At 39.8% G+C, this 16,658-nt stretch overlaps 1 protein-coding gene across 3 annotated transcripts in view; it reads right to left on the bottom strand.

Moving 5' to 3' along the window:
- NIPA2 (NIPA magnesium transporter 2) overlaps positions 1–16,243 on the bottom strand; it is a 31,114-nt gene extending 14,871 nt beyond the window's left edge. The window contains exons 1-4 of one of the 3 annotated variants that reach the window (XM_027571134.2): positions 15,974–16,243; positions 15,079–15,210; positions 4,355–4,586; positions 2,829–2,885 (exon numbers count right to left, since the gene is read on the bottom strand). In XM_027571134.2, the coding sequence (XP_027426935.1) occupies positions 2,829–2,885; positions 4,355–4,493 (196 nt within the window). In that variant the 5' untranslated portion in view covers positions 4,494–4,586; positions 15,079–15,210; positions 15,974–16,243. Of the gene's footprint in view, positions 1–2,828; positions 2,886–4,354; positions 4,587–15,078; positions 15,211–15,308; positions 15,373–15,973 lie in introns of those variants that run through there. The other 2 variants (XM_027571135.2, XM_027571137.1) reach the window with 2 other exon arrangements.
- Positions 16,244–16,658: the final 415 nt, after the last annotated feature.

Raw genomic sequence — 16,658 nt, forward strand, 5'->3', positions numbered from 1 at the left:
TACACAACCTTTGTGAATCCTGATACAGATTTCATCTGAATTGAAAAGCCACTGGGGAATCTTACGCAGGGGAGGGATGGGATCTCATAGAAAGATCACTTACGGTTACCGTATTTTCCAAAATGGTTATACCAAATTTCACTTAGCAGAGTATGAGAGCTCCCTTTGTCCCACTTGATACTGTCAGATTTCAAAGTTTGCTAATCTGGGGTGCCCGGGGGGCTCAGCCGTTAAGCATCTGCCTTTGGCTCAGGTCATGATCCAGGGGTCCTGGGATCGGGGCCCGCATCAGGCTCCCTGCTCGGCGGGAAGCCTGCCTCTCCTTCTCCCACTCTCCCTACTTGTGTTCCCTCTCTCACTGTCTCTGTCAAATAAAGAAAAGTGAGGGGGGAGGGGGCAGAGAATTCTGAAGCAGACTCCCCCACATTCTTACTGCTACTTCGCCCACATTCACTCCCACTACTTCGCCCACATTCACTCCCTTGCTATTCTTGCCTCTTTAACGTCACCTTCAGGCTTTAATAATCCAGTGCAGTATTTAAAATAAAGCACTCCAAAATTTAGCACCTTAAAACAAAAGCCGTATTTTCTGTTGGTCAAGACTTCATAGTTTCTCATAGTTTCTGTTGGTCGACTTCAAAAAGAGATCATTAAGTTCTTCTCACTGAGGGTTTTTTAAGAGGTCGACAGTCAAAGATAGAGGTTGGGGCTGCAGTCATCTGAAGGTTGGATTGGAACTGAAGAACACAACCAAGGTGGCTTAGTCACATGACTGACAAGTTGGTACTGGCTATAGCCTGGGAATCTTCTTCAGGCTGTGGGCATGTCCTAACACCACCACAGCTGGTTTCCCTCAGAGTAGGCATCGAAGCAATCAAGGTAAAGCCACAGTGCCTTTGGTGACTTAGCCTTAAAGTCACACATCATCACTTTGTTTTTTTAAAAGATTTTATTTGACACGGGGTGGGGGGAGCAAGCACAAGCAGGGGGAGCAGCAGGGAGAGGAAGAAGCAGGCTCCCCGCTGAGAAGGGAACCCCGATCCCAGGACCCTGGGATCAGGAATGGAGCCAAAGGCAGCTGCTAAACCAACTGACTGAGCCACCCATGTGACCCATTATCACTTCTTTTACATTCTAAGATCATACCAGGCCAGCATTAATTCAATGTGAGAGGGATTATAAGAAGGTGTGCATACCAGGGGGTGAGAATCCTTGTGGGCTATCTTGCAGATTGCCTATCACATTTCAACAGGCTAGGCATGGTCCGCCTCATGGACTTCACATTTACTGTTTCCTCCTGCTTAAAATGTTCCTCCCCCAAATATCCATATGGCTAACTCCCTCACTTTACATCTTTTAATCAAATACTGAGTAAGATCTGCCCTGGTCCCCTTTTCTAAAACATAAGGGAACTGTCATAGCCTCCCATCTAAAATGTAAACCTATCTATCCTTCATGTTACATCCCTTCCCTACTTTATTCCTAGCAAATGTTAGTATTTATCACTAACATACACATTTTAATGTATTTATCTAGTTTATTATTTGCTTCCATCTAGAATGTTGTCTCATGTGGGTAAGGATTTTTCTGTTTGTTTGAAATAGTTTTATCTCCAGCATCCAGAGTAACACTTGGCATACCATAAAAGATCAATAAATATTTGTTGAATGAATAGTCAAATCAGTCTCTTCGTTATTTCAACTGCTCTTAAGCTTATAGAGAACATTTGCATAATTTAATCCTGAATACTTTGAAGGTTTGGTGTCTTAAGAATCATTTTTCTATGTACCTTTTTAAAGGTAATCATCAAAATAAGCATAGACTCTCTTATCGAATGCATACCTCCTTTCCTTTAAAAAAAAAAGATTTCATTTATTTATTTGAGAAAGGGCACAAGTAGGGGGAATTGGCAGAGGGAGAGGGAGAAGCAGGCTCCCCACTGAGCAGGGAATCCTATGCTGGGGGTGTGGGGGTGTGGGGGTGTGGGGTCCACATGATCCCAGGAACGCAGGATCACAAACAACCCCAGCCAAAGGCAGACACTTAACCAACTGAGCCACCCAGGCTCAAACTTCCAAAATCCAAAATTCCAATTTGTAATGAAAATCAATGAAGGGGGAGGAATTAAAAACAGGATATTTTACTTTCAAAGTTACCTTTTTTTTTAAAGATTCTATTTATTTATTCATGAGAGACAGAGAGAGAGGGAGGCAGAGGGAGAAGCAGGCTCCCCACTGAGCAGGAAGCCCAATGTGGGGCTCGATCCCAGGACCCCAGGATCATGACCTGAGCCGAAGGCAGATGCTTAGCTAACTGAGCCACCTAGGCGCCCCTCAAAGTTACCTTCTAAAACTGAGAATTTTAAAAAACACATATATCAGACATATTTTAATCAGACAGGTAAAAGAAAGTCTTCTCATTCAAATTAAACTATTAAACTGCTAAATGACTTTTACTGGCTTAAATTTTATATATTTTGAGTACTGTTCATTAAAAAAGCAAGGATTTATTCAAAATTTTAAAAAGTGCTAGGGGCACCTTGGTGGCTCAGTCGGTTAAGCAAACTCTTGACTTTGGCTCAGGCTGTGTGATCTTGGGGTGCTGGGATTGAGCCCAGCATCAGGCTCCGTGCTCAGTGGGGAGTCTGCTTCAGGGTTCTCTGCCCCTCTCTCTCCCTCCTCACTTTCTCTCTCTCCAGAACAGATAAATCTCAAAAAAAAAAAATTAAATAAATAACAAAATATGCTAGTAATATGAGGCTGTATTAGTAAATGCAAATACTTTAACATACAACTATAGTATTTCCTTGAAATATTCTATATACATACTTGATAGCAATCCAGCCCACCACAACCATTCTTTAAGATATGCATGGCCACCTTGACCTGTGAATGAAAAAATATTTCACTTTTTTTGGAAGATTAGACTCTTATAAATTTATGACAACTATTAGCAATGATAGATTTTGAAATATCTCATTTGTTGATTATTACTTTGAATAAAGGTTCCATCATGACTGTATAAGGGGATTTCTAAAATAATCTTTTTATGATTATCTTAGAAAAAGGGATGAGGATCATGATAATGTTAAAATTTTTAGGTGTGCACTATACTGTTCAGTATACTATACTGAAGGAATTAAATCAATCCTTATATTCGGTCTATACGTCACTCTTTTGTTTTGTGAACTCAGCTTCAATAACAGTAAAGAAAATGAACCAGTAAGAAATAACCCAACTTCAAATAAATTAGTCTGAATGTGGATAAGCCATTATAGGTGTGGGTTAGTCCCACTTATGAGGCAGTAACCTTGGAGAAAGGGGTTTTATATTGACCATACATAAAAAGATTGAGCATTCATCAGTCGAGCTGCCAAGATGCTCATCTCCCTACTTGACTTTCCTCCCCCCAAAATTAATAAAATCAGGAATTAATTGGTACTTAAGCCATTGTCCAAAAGAAAAAGCCAATGCAAATTAACCCTTTGACAAGCGTATCTATCATGGACAATGAGAGTACTTGCCTTAAGACAAGAATGAGGAATATACTTGTTCAAACAGCATATGCTAGTACTTTCTCCTCTGCCCACTATCCTCTAACAGAGGCTACTATTTTAAGATTGATTAGCTCTGGCCATAAAGATGGCACAGGAAAGAGGGAGAAAGTGATTATTTTTTTACTGCCAAAGCAGGTCTTCCTATGAGGTCAGAACCAGGTCTAGAACTAAAGCAGAGGCTGAATAATGGAACATGACCAGAATGCAAAATAATGCTGTCATGAATGCACCAAATGAAGTCAGAGTGGGGTTTAATCATATTGAGTATCCCCCAAGGTCTCGTGACTTGTCAGTAGTTTCTGGGGAAATAACCTATACCACCCTTCAGAAAATCACGGAACAGAATACTCTTTAACCACAGTAAGCCTTCTCTTTCCTTCCTGCCAATTTGAGATCATCATGAAAAATGTCTTAAGGTAAAAGTAAAACTTCTATTATTCTAGACAAAAAATCCTAGCCTTCAGTAACATTCTGATTCTATTCATAAGCCCTTACTTCCTTCACTGCAGACATCAAAATTTAAAGATAAGGCTGGATGCCAATTGGGCCTTGGTCGCTATTTCCACTTTGATAATAATTGCAGGAGTTAATAGGTAGCTTATTTTGACATTGTCTCACTTTTAATTTTTCTCATTATAAAACTGATGTTTGATTCTCTATAAAGATTCACAAGGCTTGCATAGTTCAAAGTATGGAATATACTAACTAGGAATAAAGATATGGTTGTCTACCATCAAAGAACCCAAGTACACAAGCACACACATATGTCATTTTACAGTCACATAGGGCACAGCCTACCTGCTCTCATGGAGCCTTTCCTGGCAAGTCGCAGAAGACCTTTTTTTTTCAAAATGAAACTCCCGCCAATGAAAATGCTGGAGCTCATAGCCAATCCCAGACCAATGTAAAAGTCATATTTTCCACGCCCCTGGATCATTTCGTTTGTTACTAAAGAAGTTCTTGTGAGTCACATTGATCACAAAACAGAGAAACCACTGGTGCTGGAGGCAGGATTATGCAATCTTCAAATCTAAACAATGCAAAACAAAACGAGATTTTTTAATAGAATGATCATGATAGTCCATATGCAATTCAAAATTTTACTCTACTTCTCTTCTTATAAAGGAATATTTTCATTACTACCACTGATAATATATTTACTATTTATAATTTACCACCTATGTAAAATTATATTTCTTATAGTTATGGGAAAAGATGGGATCATGATATAAAGCCATACTTAAAAACCAAACTCACAGAATCAGAAAACAGACTGGTGGCTACCAGAGGCAGGGGTAGAGGGATGACAAAAATGGGTGACAGGGGTAGAGAGGTGACAGAAATGGGTGAAGGTGGCCAAAAGATATAGTTAAAAATAAGTTTGGGGATGTAATGTAGAGCATAGTGACTATAGTTAACAGTACTGTATTATATATTTGAAAGTGGCTTAGAGAGATCTTAAAAGTTCTCATCACAAAAAAATAAATTTGTAATGTGTGATATTAACTGAAATTATTGTGGTGATCATTTTAAAATATATAAACATATAATCATTATGTTGCTTTCCTTAAGCTAATGCAATGTTATATGTCAAGGGCATCTGGGTGGCTCAGTTGGTTAAGCGACTGCCTTCCACTCAGGTCATGATCCCGGAGTCCAGGGATCAAGTCCTGCATCAGGCTCCCTGCTTAGCAGGGTGTCTGCTTCTCCCTCTGACCCTCCCCGCTCTCATGCTCTCTCACTCTCTAATAAACTAATAAAAAATCTTTTTAAAAAAAGTTGTATGTCAAGAATAACTCAATAAAACTGAAAAAATAAAAATAAAACTACTTTTATATGCCAATACTAAATATAAAATTTAAATTTTAAATAAAATTTTAAATAAAATTTAAAATTTAAATTGGTTTTGTAAACTCTAGCTTCATATTTAAATATTCCGAGTCTTAGTTGACAGTCCCTAGTAACAAAACTTTGCTGTTAAGAAAAAAAATTCTACAGAATGAAAATCAGGCATGAAAATATACAAATCTAGTTTAATACATTTACCAATTTCACGTGTCCTTTTTGAATAATCTATACAGAGAAACTCGGAGTTTTCTCATGCATACACTTTCTTCTTAGAATCTATGTAGACAAACTCCTTCTATCAGCCAGCATTACCCTGATCCCAAAGCCAGGCAATGACCCCATCAAAAAGGAGAATTACAGACCAATATCACTGATGAACATGAATGCCAAAATACTCAACAAGATCCTAGCCAATAGGACCCAACAGTACATTAAAAGGATTATTCACCATACCCAGTGGGATTTATTCCTGGGATGCAAGGAGGGTGGTTCAACATTTGCAAATCAATCAATGTGATAGAGAACACATAGATAAGAAAAGAAAAGAACCACTGGATCCTCTCAATTGATGCAGAAAAAGCATTTGACAAAATACAACATCCTTTCCTGATTAAAACTCTTCAGAGTGTAGGGATAGAGGGAACATTCCTCAATATCATAAAAACCATCTATGAAAAGCCCACAGCAACTATCATTCTCAATAAGGAAAAGCTGAAGGCTTTTCCCTTAAGGTCAGCGACATGACAGAGATGCCCACTTTCACCACTATTGTTCAATATAGCACTAGAAGTCCTAGCATCAGCAATCAGACAACAAAAAGAAATAAAAGGCATCCAAATTGGCAAAGAAGAAGTCAAACTCTCTCTCTTCCCAGATGACATGATACTTCATGTGGAAAACCCAAAAGACTCCACCCCCAAATTACTAGAACTCATACAGCAATTCAGCAATGTGTCAGGATACAAAATCAATGCACAGAAATCAGTTGCTTTCTTATATACTAACAATGTAATGGTAGAAAGAGAAATTAAGGAACTAATTCCACTTACAACAGCACCAAAAACCGTAAGATATCTAGGAATAAACCTAACCAAAAAAGTAAAAGATCTATACTCTAGTAACTACAGAACACTCATGAAAGAAGTTGAATAAGACACAAAAAGATGGAAAAACATTCCATGCTCATAAACTGGAAGAATAAACATTGTTAAAATGTCTATGCTACCCAGAGCAATCTACACTTTCAGTGCCATCCCTATTAAAATACCATTGGCATTTTTCAAGAAGCTGGAACAAATAATCCTAAAATTTGCATGGAACCAGAAAAGACCCCGAAACGCCAAGGGAATGTTGAAAAAGAAAAACAAAGCTGGGGGCATCACGTTGCCTGACTTCAAGCTATATTACAAGGCTGTGATCACCAAGACAGCATGGTACTGGCACAAAAACAGACATATAGACCAATGGAACACAATAGAGAGCCGAGAAATGAACCCTCAACTCTATGGTCAACTAATCTTTGAAAAATCAGGAAAAAATACCCAATGGAAAAAAAAGTCTCTTCAATAAGTGGTGCTGGGAAAACTGGACAGCTACATACAGAAGAACGAAACTGAACCATTCTAACACCATACACAAAGATAAACTCAAAATGGATGAAAGACCTCATTGTGAGACAGGTATCCATCAAAATCCTAGAGAACATAGGCAGTAATCTCTTTGACATCAGCCACAGTAACTTCTTTCAAGACACGTCTCCAAAGGGAAACAAAAGCAAGAATGAATTTTGGGGACTTCATCAAGATAAAAAGCTTCTGCACAGCAAGGAAACAGTCAACAAAACTAAGAGGCAACCCACAGAATGGGAGAAGATATTTGCAAGCCACATTACAGATAAAGGGTTGATATCCAAGATCCATAAAGAACTTCTCAAACTCAACACTCAAAAAACAAATAATCCAGTCAAAAAATGAGAAGACATGTACAGACACTTCTCCAAAGAAGACAAATGGCTAACAGACATATGAAAAAATGCCCAACATCATTGGCCATTGGGGAAATTCAAATCAAAACCACACTGAGATAGCACCTTACACCAGTTAGAATGGCAAAAATTAACAAGGCAGGAAACAACAAATGTTGGCAAGGATGTGGAGAAAGGGGAACCCTCTTCACACTGTTGGTAGGAATGTAAGCTGGTATAGCCACTCTGGAAAACAGTATGGAGGTTCCTCAAGATGTTAAAAATAGAGCTACCCTACAACCCAGCAATTGCACTACTAGGTTTTTACCCCAAAGACACAGATGTAGTGAAAAGAAGGGCCATATGCACCCCAATATTCATAGCAGCAATGTCCACAATAGCCAAACTGTGGAAGGAGCCAAGACGCTCTTCAACAGATGAATAAAGATGTGGTCCATATATACGATGGAATATTATTCAGCCATCAGAAAGGATGAATACCCACCATTTGCAACGACATGGATGGAACTGGAGGGGATCACGCTAAGTGAAATAAGTCAAGCAGAGAAAGACAATTATCATATGGTTTCACTCATATTTGGAACACAAGGAATAGCATGGAAGACCATAGGGAAAACTGAAGGGGGAGAAATCAGAGAGGGAAACAAACCATGAGAGACTATGGACCCTGGGAAACAAACGGAGGGTTTCAGAGGGGAAGGGGGTGACAGGTATTAAGGGCATGGGTCATGATGAGCACTGGGTGTTATATGCAACTTATGAATCACTGAACACTATACAAAACTAATGATGTACTATACAGTGGCTAACTAAACATAATAAAAATAAATAAAAAATTCTCTTTCACTCATTAAATAAAAGAAATCTATGTAGATATAAGCAGATGATAATTTATTTCTTATTTAGCCTATTTGGGGGTGTGCAGAGAAAAGACAGCTCTCATATCATTTTGTTAGCAGAGGATGATGATTCTAGCAGACAGATGTTTGCCAAGGTACAAGTGTGATACTGGTGGACTTTTCAGAGAACATGAGGACTATTGACCTAGAAGGCTCAAGCCACAAGACCAGACGGGGAGGCAGAGGCTTACCAAAGACTGCACATTTTTGTTTTCCAATGGCCAACTCATGAACTCTACTGCAAAGTGTAGAAAGCAGAGGTTTCTCTGCAACAAAGTTTATGATTGGTTATAACTAACCGCCAGCCCAACTTTCTGGTATTTTCAGTACCACTTTTTAACTACTGAGTTCCAGAACTAATCTGCAATTCAGTAGGATACTCACACATTAACCCTTGCTGACTAGCCAAGTTTTTCTATTCTTCAGGTTATTAGATTCTGGCCTTTAGCAAAAGCAACTTGCTATTCATCTAGCCCCTCAATTACTTTATCCATTTACTCAAACAGTATTTACCAAACAAATGCTGTGTGCACTAAACTATGCTAAGCTCTATGGATAAAATAGTGATAGCTAAATTTTAGTCTTCAGTGGGGAGACAAAAGACAGTTAAATAATGGGTGATAATGTTCTGTAACAGTGGAAAAAGTATTCCCACTGAGATGACATTGACAAGGCCAGTGTTTAGATTTGCCCATTGAGTCAGGTTATGGTTCCTGGAATACTTCATAAGAACAGTCCTTCCCACCCCACTGATTTGGGGCATGGCCCCGTGGCTTACTTCGGCCAACAGGAGGTAGGTGTGACAGGAGTGCCAAAAGGCCAGTTCTGAGTCTAGATCTAAAGAGGACCTTTATATTTTTGCTTGCCCCTTGGCACCCTTCCATCACATGCAGAGCAAAACACAGTCATCCCTGCTGACCTAAAGACCTGTGAACACAATCATAAATGCTTATTGCTACATGCCACTGGGATAGCTAACTTACACACCTGAACAGGCTTATTATGGGTAAATGTAAAACTCCCAACAGATTTTTGAAAAACCAAAACTTGTTTGCAGAAATGGGGATCACTGATAAAGATGGGTGGTAGGCATACCCAAGGGTTGACTGTATTATTCTCTCTACTGTATGTACATGTATGTTTGGACATTTCCATATTAAGGAACTGCAGTGCCCAAGAACTGCAGGGATATCAGGACACAACCCACTAACAAGGGGCACCTGGGTGGCTCAGTCCATTGGGTGGCCAACTCTTGGTCTTGACTCAGGTCTGATCTCAGGGTCATGAGTTCAGGCCCTGTGTTGGTGTGGAGCCTACAGGAAGGGTGGGGGGAGGGAGGAAAGAAAGAAAGAAACCACTAACAATCCCAAAAGCAAAGTCACCTCACAATCTACAATAAGATAATACTGAAACATGGAAAGAAGGTAAAGACACTCAAGTCAGGGAGGTGCTCTGAGTTTTGTATCAGTCACATACAATATGGATGAGATTAACTGTCTACTTGACACTTTCCCAGAATTGATCTCTCTTACAGGTATTTGGAAAAGTATCTCCAATCCTCTTGATGCCAATCCTAAGGCAAGAATATGCGTTCAGGATTCAGGAAAGTCCTAGGTGGGGAATTTAGAGACTCAGTCCTGCCTCTAGCTGGGTGCACAACCTTGGATGAATCACAACCTCAACATATACACTAACAAAAGAGGCTAAACAATCTATAAAGTTACTACTGCTTTTTACATTTAAAATAAAATAAACTGTGGTGTCTTTATGTGCCAAACATTGGTAACCTCAAGCCTCAACCTCAGCCTGCCTTTGGAATAATTCTGGACTATGACAATCAGTATGTACAGAGAAATAAACATGCAGGGAAAGGGGGAGGCAGAGAATTTGGGAACAAAATGATTAGCAGCAAGAATTACTTCTATAGACTATAAAAAGATTATGACAACAAGTGTGTTTACAGTGTTCACTCTAAATGACTGGTTTAACAGTGTTTATGACCCAGTCTCCCTCACTAGACTGCCAGCCCCTAGGCCCCTACATGAGTCACCTTTTTAATCCTTTGCACCTAGCTATCTGGCAGTCTCAAAAATATATTTTAATGTTTTCTGGGTTAATACAGATGAATGGAATAATTATAACTGGACCTAAAAATAAAGTTGCATCATTTAGATCAGCATCCTAAAATATAACAGCTGTTTTATGGCCTATAAAACTTGAAAACTGTAAAAAGTTGTTAAAGTATGCTAGGAAGTGTTAGCACTATATACAAGTGAAAACGCAAAGGTAATAGTAATAAAGTCTGGGAAAATGGGAGTAAAGAAACCCAGCTACCAAACACTTCAACCCACTCTGTATTCCAATGACCATGGGTCACCTAAGATTCTTGAAAGCACCCCTTAATGTAAAATCAACTCCTTTAACCATTATCACCATCAAGCAATGTTCTTAATTATCATGCAAATTCTACTGAGGAAGTGACTACCTAAAGTTCCCTGGTCTATAACTCCCTTTTTGAAGGTCTGAAGAAAACAAGCTAAAGTGTAGTCTGAATATTGTTATCAAAAAAATATAACTTTATTAGCTGCAAAAATGACATCTAGAAACAAGTCAGGTTTATCTACAATTCCAATCCCAGTATAAAGATATCCTCACAAATCCAAATTTAGACTTTACTTAACAGAAACCTTTCAAATACCAAATGTGTAACTATTAATTTAGTAATATTTACTTATTGACACTTAATATTAACTTTCACTAAATGCAAATTATGTACATGTGGTGTAAGGTCTAAAATTAAGACCCAAGCTCCTGGAGGGCTCAGTCAGCAGAGTGTGCCATTCTTGATCTCAGGGTTGTGAATTCAAGCCCCACGTTATGTGTGGAACCTACTTAAAAATAAATAAATCACTCCCTTTAAAAAAATAGAGACCCAATATTATGTGCTGCCTTGACATCTGGTAAAACGGGGAGGGCTTTCAATGGCCTAACCATAAGTTCCCCTCCCCACTCTGCTCCTGCAGATAAGGTCGCAAAGCCAAATAACCTTCCTTGGAGTACCCTGGCTAGCTCAGTCAGTAGAGCCTATGACTCTTGCTCTTGGGGTTGTGAGTTCGAGCCCCACTCTGGGTGTAGAGATTACTTTAAAAAAAGGTCAAATAATCCTTCTTATCATGGAGACCTGGCACAGTTCCTGCTTATCCCTGAGTAGTAGGCTTCAATGCCCTACCAGACTATAGAATTGTTAAAGCAAGACAATCACATTCTGCTGCAGATATCAAGGGGCGCACCTCAACCACGTGTTACTCGAAGCCTACATTCCACAGCAACTCCTTCTTCACTCTGCAGCCCCCCACCCCCACCCTTTGCGGCCCTGTGCAGTGTACTGTGTCCTTCTGCCTGGGCTGAGTGTGATTAATAAACCACCATCACTCTCATGTACCCAGTGTCATGTGCCAAGGGGAGGGAATCCTAGCCCTATGAACAAAGTGAAGAAGAGGTGATTAAAACAATACATTATAATAGAATCTTATTCATTTTATCCTAAAGTCACTGAAAGTTCATTGTTCTTAACTTTATTATGCCTATATATGAATTTTCTCCATATTTATTTTACATAGAATTTCATGATGCTATTTAAAATCTATTTTCCTCTTTTTATCTATTTATTATAGAAAATTTTGAACACACGAAAGTAGACAGAAAGCCTTTTTTGACAGATTGGTCAATATTATGCATATGGTTTTGGAAAGTTGCAACCCTCCTGCTCCCTTCATTTCCCAACACAGGACCATGGCTCCCTTCAGACAAGTGTCATCACTGCCCAGATACAGCACAGGCCTCCCGTCCTCCTACCCAATACTTAAAGCCTGCTCTTCACTCAAGACCAGGTCACACTCCAAGCTGTGCTACAAACACTTCTTCAATAGCCCAAAGGCATCTCTTTCCTTTGCATTTATTTTTAATCAGCCTTATAAAATTAAACTCTCAATTACTGTCCTATCTTTGAAGATAAACTCTTTAAGGTACTTAAAGACAATGACTTTGGTTCTTTGTGCTGGTTTTCCCACAAAAGGCACACATTTATAGTGGCAAATCTGGTTTATAAGCCTTTACATAATTAAGGTTATTTGTTCACTCATGGAACTGCACTAGTGTGGTGGTAGGCAGATGGGGGGGAGGAAAACAAAGAATTTGCAAACCCTCAAGTTATAAAGCAGTCTTCACCACTAAACTAAGTAAATTAATTTTCTCATTTGTTTGAAAATAGGACATCAGTGTGAATGTCCTAAAAGGAATGAGTTTGTTTCACTATTCTCAGATCTGCTCCCACTCTGTAACTATCAAGGTCAATCACAGCTGGGAGAGCCTAAAACAGATTATCTTTTATTCTTAAGGATTAACTATGAAGTAGGGCCAAGTTTAAGGGCAGCTAAACAAGAAAACTTGCTAAGTTTCACTTCAACTATTTTCCTAAACCAGAGAGGACAAGCTCCAGGTGGTAACCTGCCCATCTTACCTCTCAGGGGTACCCAATTGGAAGGACCCATCCCATACTCCTCCCCTCTAGGCTGTTATTACTTATATGTGGTCATCTGTTCATTAAACATATACGGGGCAGCTCTAATGTGCCAAACTTTGGAGTTATAAAGATGATCACAAGTCCCTGTCCTCAAGGATTCCACAGCTGAGTGAACTAAAAATTCTGAAAATGACCCATTTTAATTTTAAACACACTTTTAAAGGCTCTTAGAATTTCTAGCTTATTCTTTCTGAATTTTAATTTAATTCTCACAGCTTAGTTTACTAATATTTATGAATATTTATGTTAACTTTCATTAAATACAAGTTACCTTGAAAATGAAATAAATACATCTTAAAATTCTGAAATTGGCCCATTTTCTTCTAAAACACAGAGAACACATAATACAAGGAACAGAAAAAATTAGACTAGTATTCTAACATCTATAAGATAAACTGAAATTAAGATTAGCTTTGCAAAATGATTAACAGTAGGCTACACAACTACCAAAGTTAATTTTAAAGAATATATCAACAAAAGTACATTTACAGCTTTAAACTTGTCACAGCATTTTTGACATTTCATTTTCACAAAAACTTGAAAGATATGTGGTGAAGGCCCCATGATGAGAAAACAGGCACAAAGATGTTAAGCAACTTCTCCAGCAGCTGGTAGGTAGCAGGACAGGGCTAGAATCCAGGTCTCCTTATTCTCAGCCTTTTGCCTTTCCCACTGGCATCTCCATTTAGTCTCAGAGGTGGAACACAAGCAAGTGGCAGCTCCAACCAGGCTCTCAGGGTAGGTCATCTTCTTCTTCCCCAATCTGCTCCTCCTTGTATTCTGACCGTGGCTTCTCCATCCTCATTACCCAAACTGGATACAAGGGCCAAGAGTGCCAGATGGAGTCTACCTTTGTGAAATACAGCCTTGCACCTCCATGTCTCTCCCAATCCTAATCCAGCTTCAATACATGATGCTGTCACGTTGCTCTATAAAACACATTTGTGCCATCTCATTCTCCTGCTACCCATTGTTTAAAGCTCAAATTTGTAATCTTCTTAAGACCTTTCACTATTTGCTCCAAACCTAACTTTTAAATCTTATTTTCCAATACTCTATTTCACACACCCTGTGTTCCACCCGAAGTCAAAACACTGCTGCCATTCTTATTTACTCCTTTTCCTCTTCCATATCTTTATTTACATTATCCCTTTCATCTTTAAGGAGTCAATTCAAAAGGCACCTCCAAAATGAAGCCCTGCTTGAATTCCTTAAGCCAGAGTAATCAATCTTTCTGAATTCCCTGGCCTTTAACCTACACTTCTCTTTGGACACTTTTCTAGACTGTATTACAGTTATGTATACGACATATCCCCTTCACTGGGGACAAGTGCTTATCTCATTTATTCAACCAACAAACATCTACATGAATACATACTATGCTCTAGGAATGGGGATACAACAGTGAATAAAACAACCCAAATCACTGCCTTCATGGAGTTTACCTTGTGTTGGAGGTAGGACAAGACAATAAAAATAAGAATATTATATTGGAAGGTGGTAAATACTATGGTTAAGGGCACTGGGGAGTTGGGTTAGGGGACTTCTATTTTAACTAGGCTGGTTAAGAGGCCTAGTGGAGAAGGTAACATTGAGCAAAGGCTTGAAAGAGATGGGAAAAAGAAAAAAGCAGAGAAAAAAATGCAAAGGCAGAGAGGTATGAACTGGTATGCAGTCTTCTAGGAAAAGAAAGGCCACTGTGGCTGACACTGAACAAGGGTAGGTAGGATACCACTGCAGGGTATTTTTATATAAAAGAAATATCCTAAAAACAAGTGTAACTTTTTTATTATTTCTAATAGTAATAGCTACCACTTACTGCACACCTGTGAAACACTGTTCCAGGTAACTGATACACATTATTTCTAATACACCCAATGAGAAGAAGGTATCATTATCCCCACCTTACAACCAAAGAAACCAAACCTCCAAGGGGTTAAATCACATGCAGATGACCACAGAGAAAGTTACACAGCCTGAAATGGAACCTAAGTGTCCACTGGACTCTATTTCTATATGGGCTGCCCACACTGAATGAAAACTTTAGAGCTCTTAATCTTTACTTCTGCTTGGTTTCCACTGTTTTAATTTTTTCCAATCTCTTATTTAGTTAATTATTTTTAAAAAAACAGTACTTATAAATACTACAGGACCTAAATCTCCAACCCTAATTTAGCAATATTAGTTACAAATTAAAATTTTAACTTACATGTAAGTTTAATATGGTCTCTCTTATGAAAAAAAGTCTGGAAGCAGTTAGAGATGACTTATTCACTTTCATTTCCTTGTAAATACTCTTTATTCTCATTTAAAGTTTTAAACCCTGGCAGAGTAGCTCGGCCTGGAAAGAAGAAAATACAGAAGTAGGCAAAAGGACTGCATAGTTACTAAATACTTTCCAAAAATTTGGTTACTAGCCTCCATACTCGTTTTACTTACCAACATGAAACCTACTCAACCAAGGACAACATACTGCTTCAACAGACAGCTTACTGCAATGAAACAAAGACCTCTATTCGCTCATATTTCCTTTTATTACTTTAAAAAAAAGTACTAACTAGGCATATGGTATATAACTTCTAGAAACAGAACTAAAACATAGTCCTGTATTAAACAAACTGAAAAACCTCGTGAAGAAACTAAAGAGACACAAATACAAAACTAAACGTATAGAGAGTTTTGTACAGTTGTAGGGAGAGGAAAACAGGATTAAGTGACTTTATAAAACGAAATTAAAACAGTCATGTTCAAAACGTTACGGCCGACTCCTAAGGCTTGTTCAATTGTCAGTAAATATCTCCGCAGTAGTTGAAACGATCTTCTAAAACTCACAACAAAACGAAACTATTTGAATTAGCTTAATGAACACGCGCCCGACACAGACAAGCCAGGCTTCTATGGGATTTAATAGCAATCCAATTCACGGTGGGATTCCTCGATGCAGAATACGAGGAAAAACCCTTCCATTTCTGAACACACGTATCCCCTGAAGGGCCCCTACCAACCCAAGAACCCAAGACCGGCAGAGTCGCCCACAATTAGCTCCTTCGCGCTTGCCTAAAAGAAAGAAAGAAAGAGAAAGAAAGAAAGGGTGGCGACCTCACCCCAGTTGGAGGCCGGCCATGCGGCTTCCCCTCCACTATCTGGCCCCGGTCACCTCCGCTTACACGCCCACACAGGCCGCACGGGCCGCCGCCTCTTGAGCTCGCGCGGCCAGCGCCTTCGTCGCCGTACAGAAGAAGGTGAGAGCATCCAGGGCTGCAGCCGTGAGCGCCGCCTCCTCCATGGGGGAGCGCCGAGGAGAACCTACCCCGGACAACCTGCGACCCCCGCCGCGGCCGGGACCAAGGACCGTCGCCAAAAGGCTGGGCGCGGCCGAGTGACGCAAGAGACGGCGCGCGCACGCGCGGTGCAGCGCAGCGCAGCGCAGCGAAGGCTCGCGCCCCGGCGCGCGTTCCTGTGGACTTCCGGTTTCTTTAGCTGGCGCTGGAGAGCGGAGAGGGAAAGCAGGAGGGTGGAGGGCGGGACACGGAGAACTGGAGGCGATATTTTACAAAGTAGGTTAGCCGACCAGGTGATCAAAATTAAAGTACCGTGTGCCGCTTTCTTAAAATGCTAATTCCCACGTGCAGTTAGCGTGTGAAGCTGCATTTTAAGCAGTGTCGCTAGAGCTCCCCTAGGGAATAAGTGCCCCGAGAGTGCAAGCGGTGGGCTAGAGCTGGGCTTGGAAGCTGGGGATGGGTCGGGAACACGGAGGGGCGGGGCTCAGTGTAGAGCCCTTTCTTAACC

This window comes from Zalophus californianus, chromosome 6, assembly GCF_009762305.2.
Source record: "Zalophus californianus isolate mZalCal1 chromosome 6, mZalCal1.pri.v2, whole genome shotgun sequence".
Lineage (NCBI taxonomy): Eukaryota > Metazoa > Chordata > Mammalia > Carnivora > Otariidae > Zalophus > Zalophus californianus.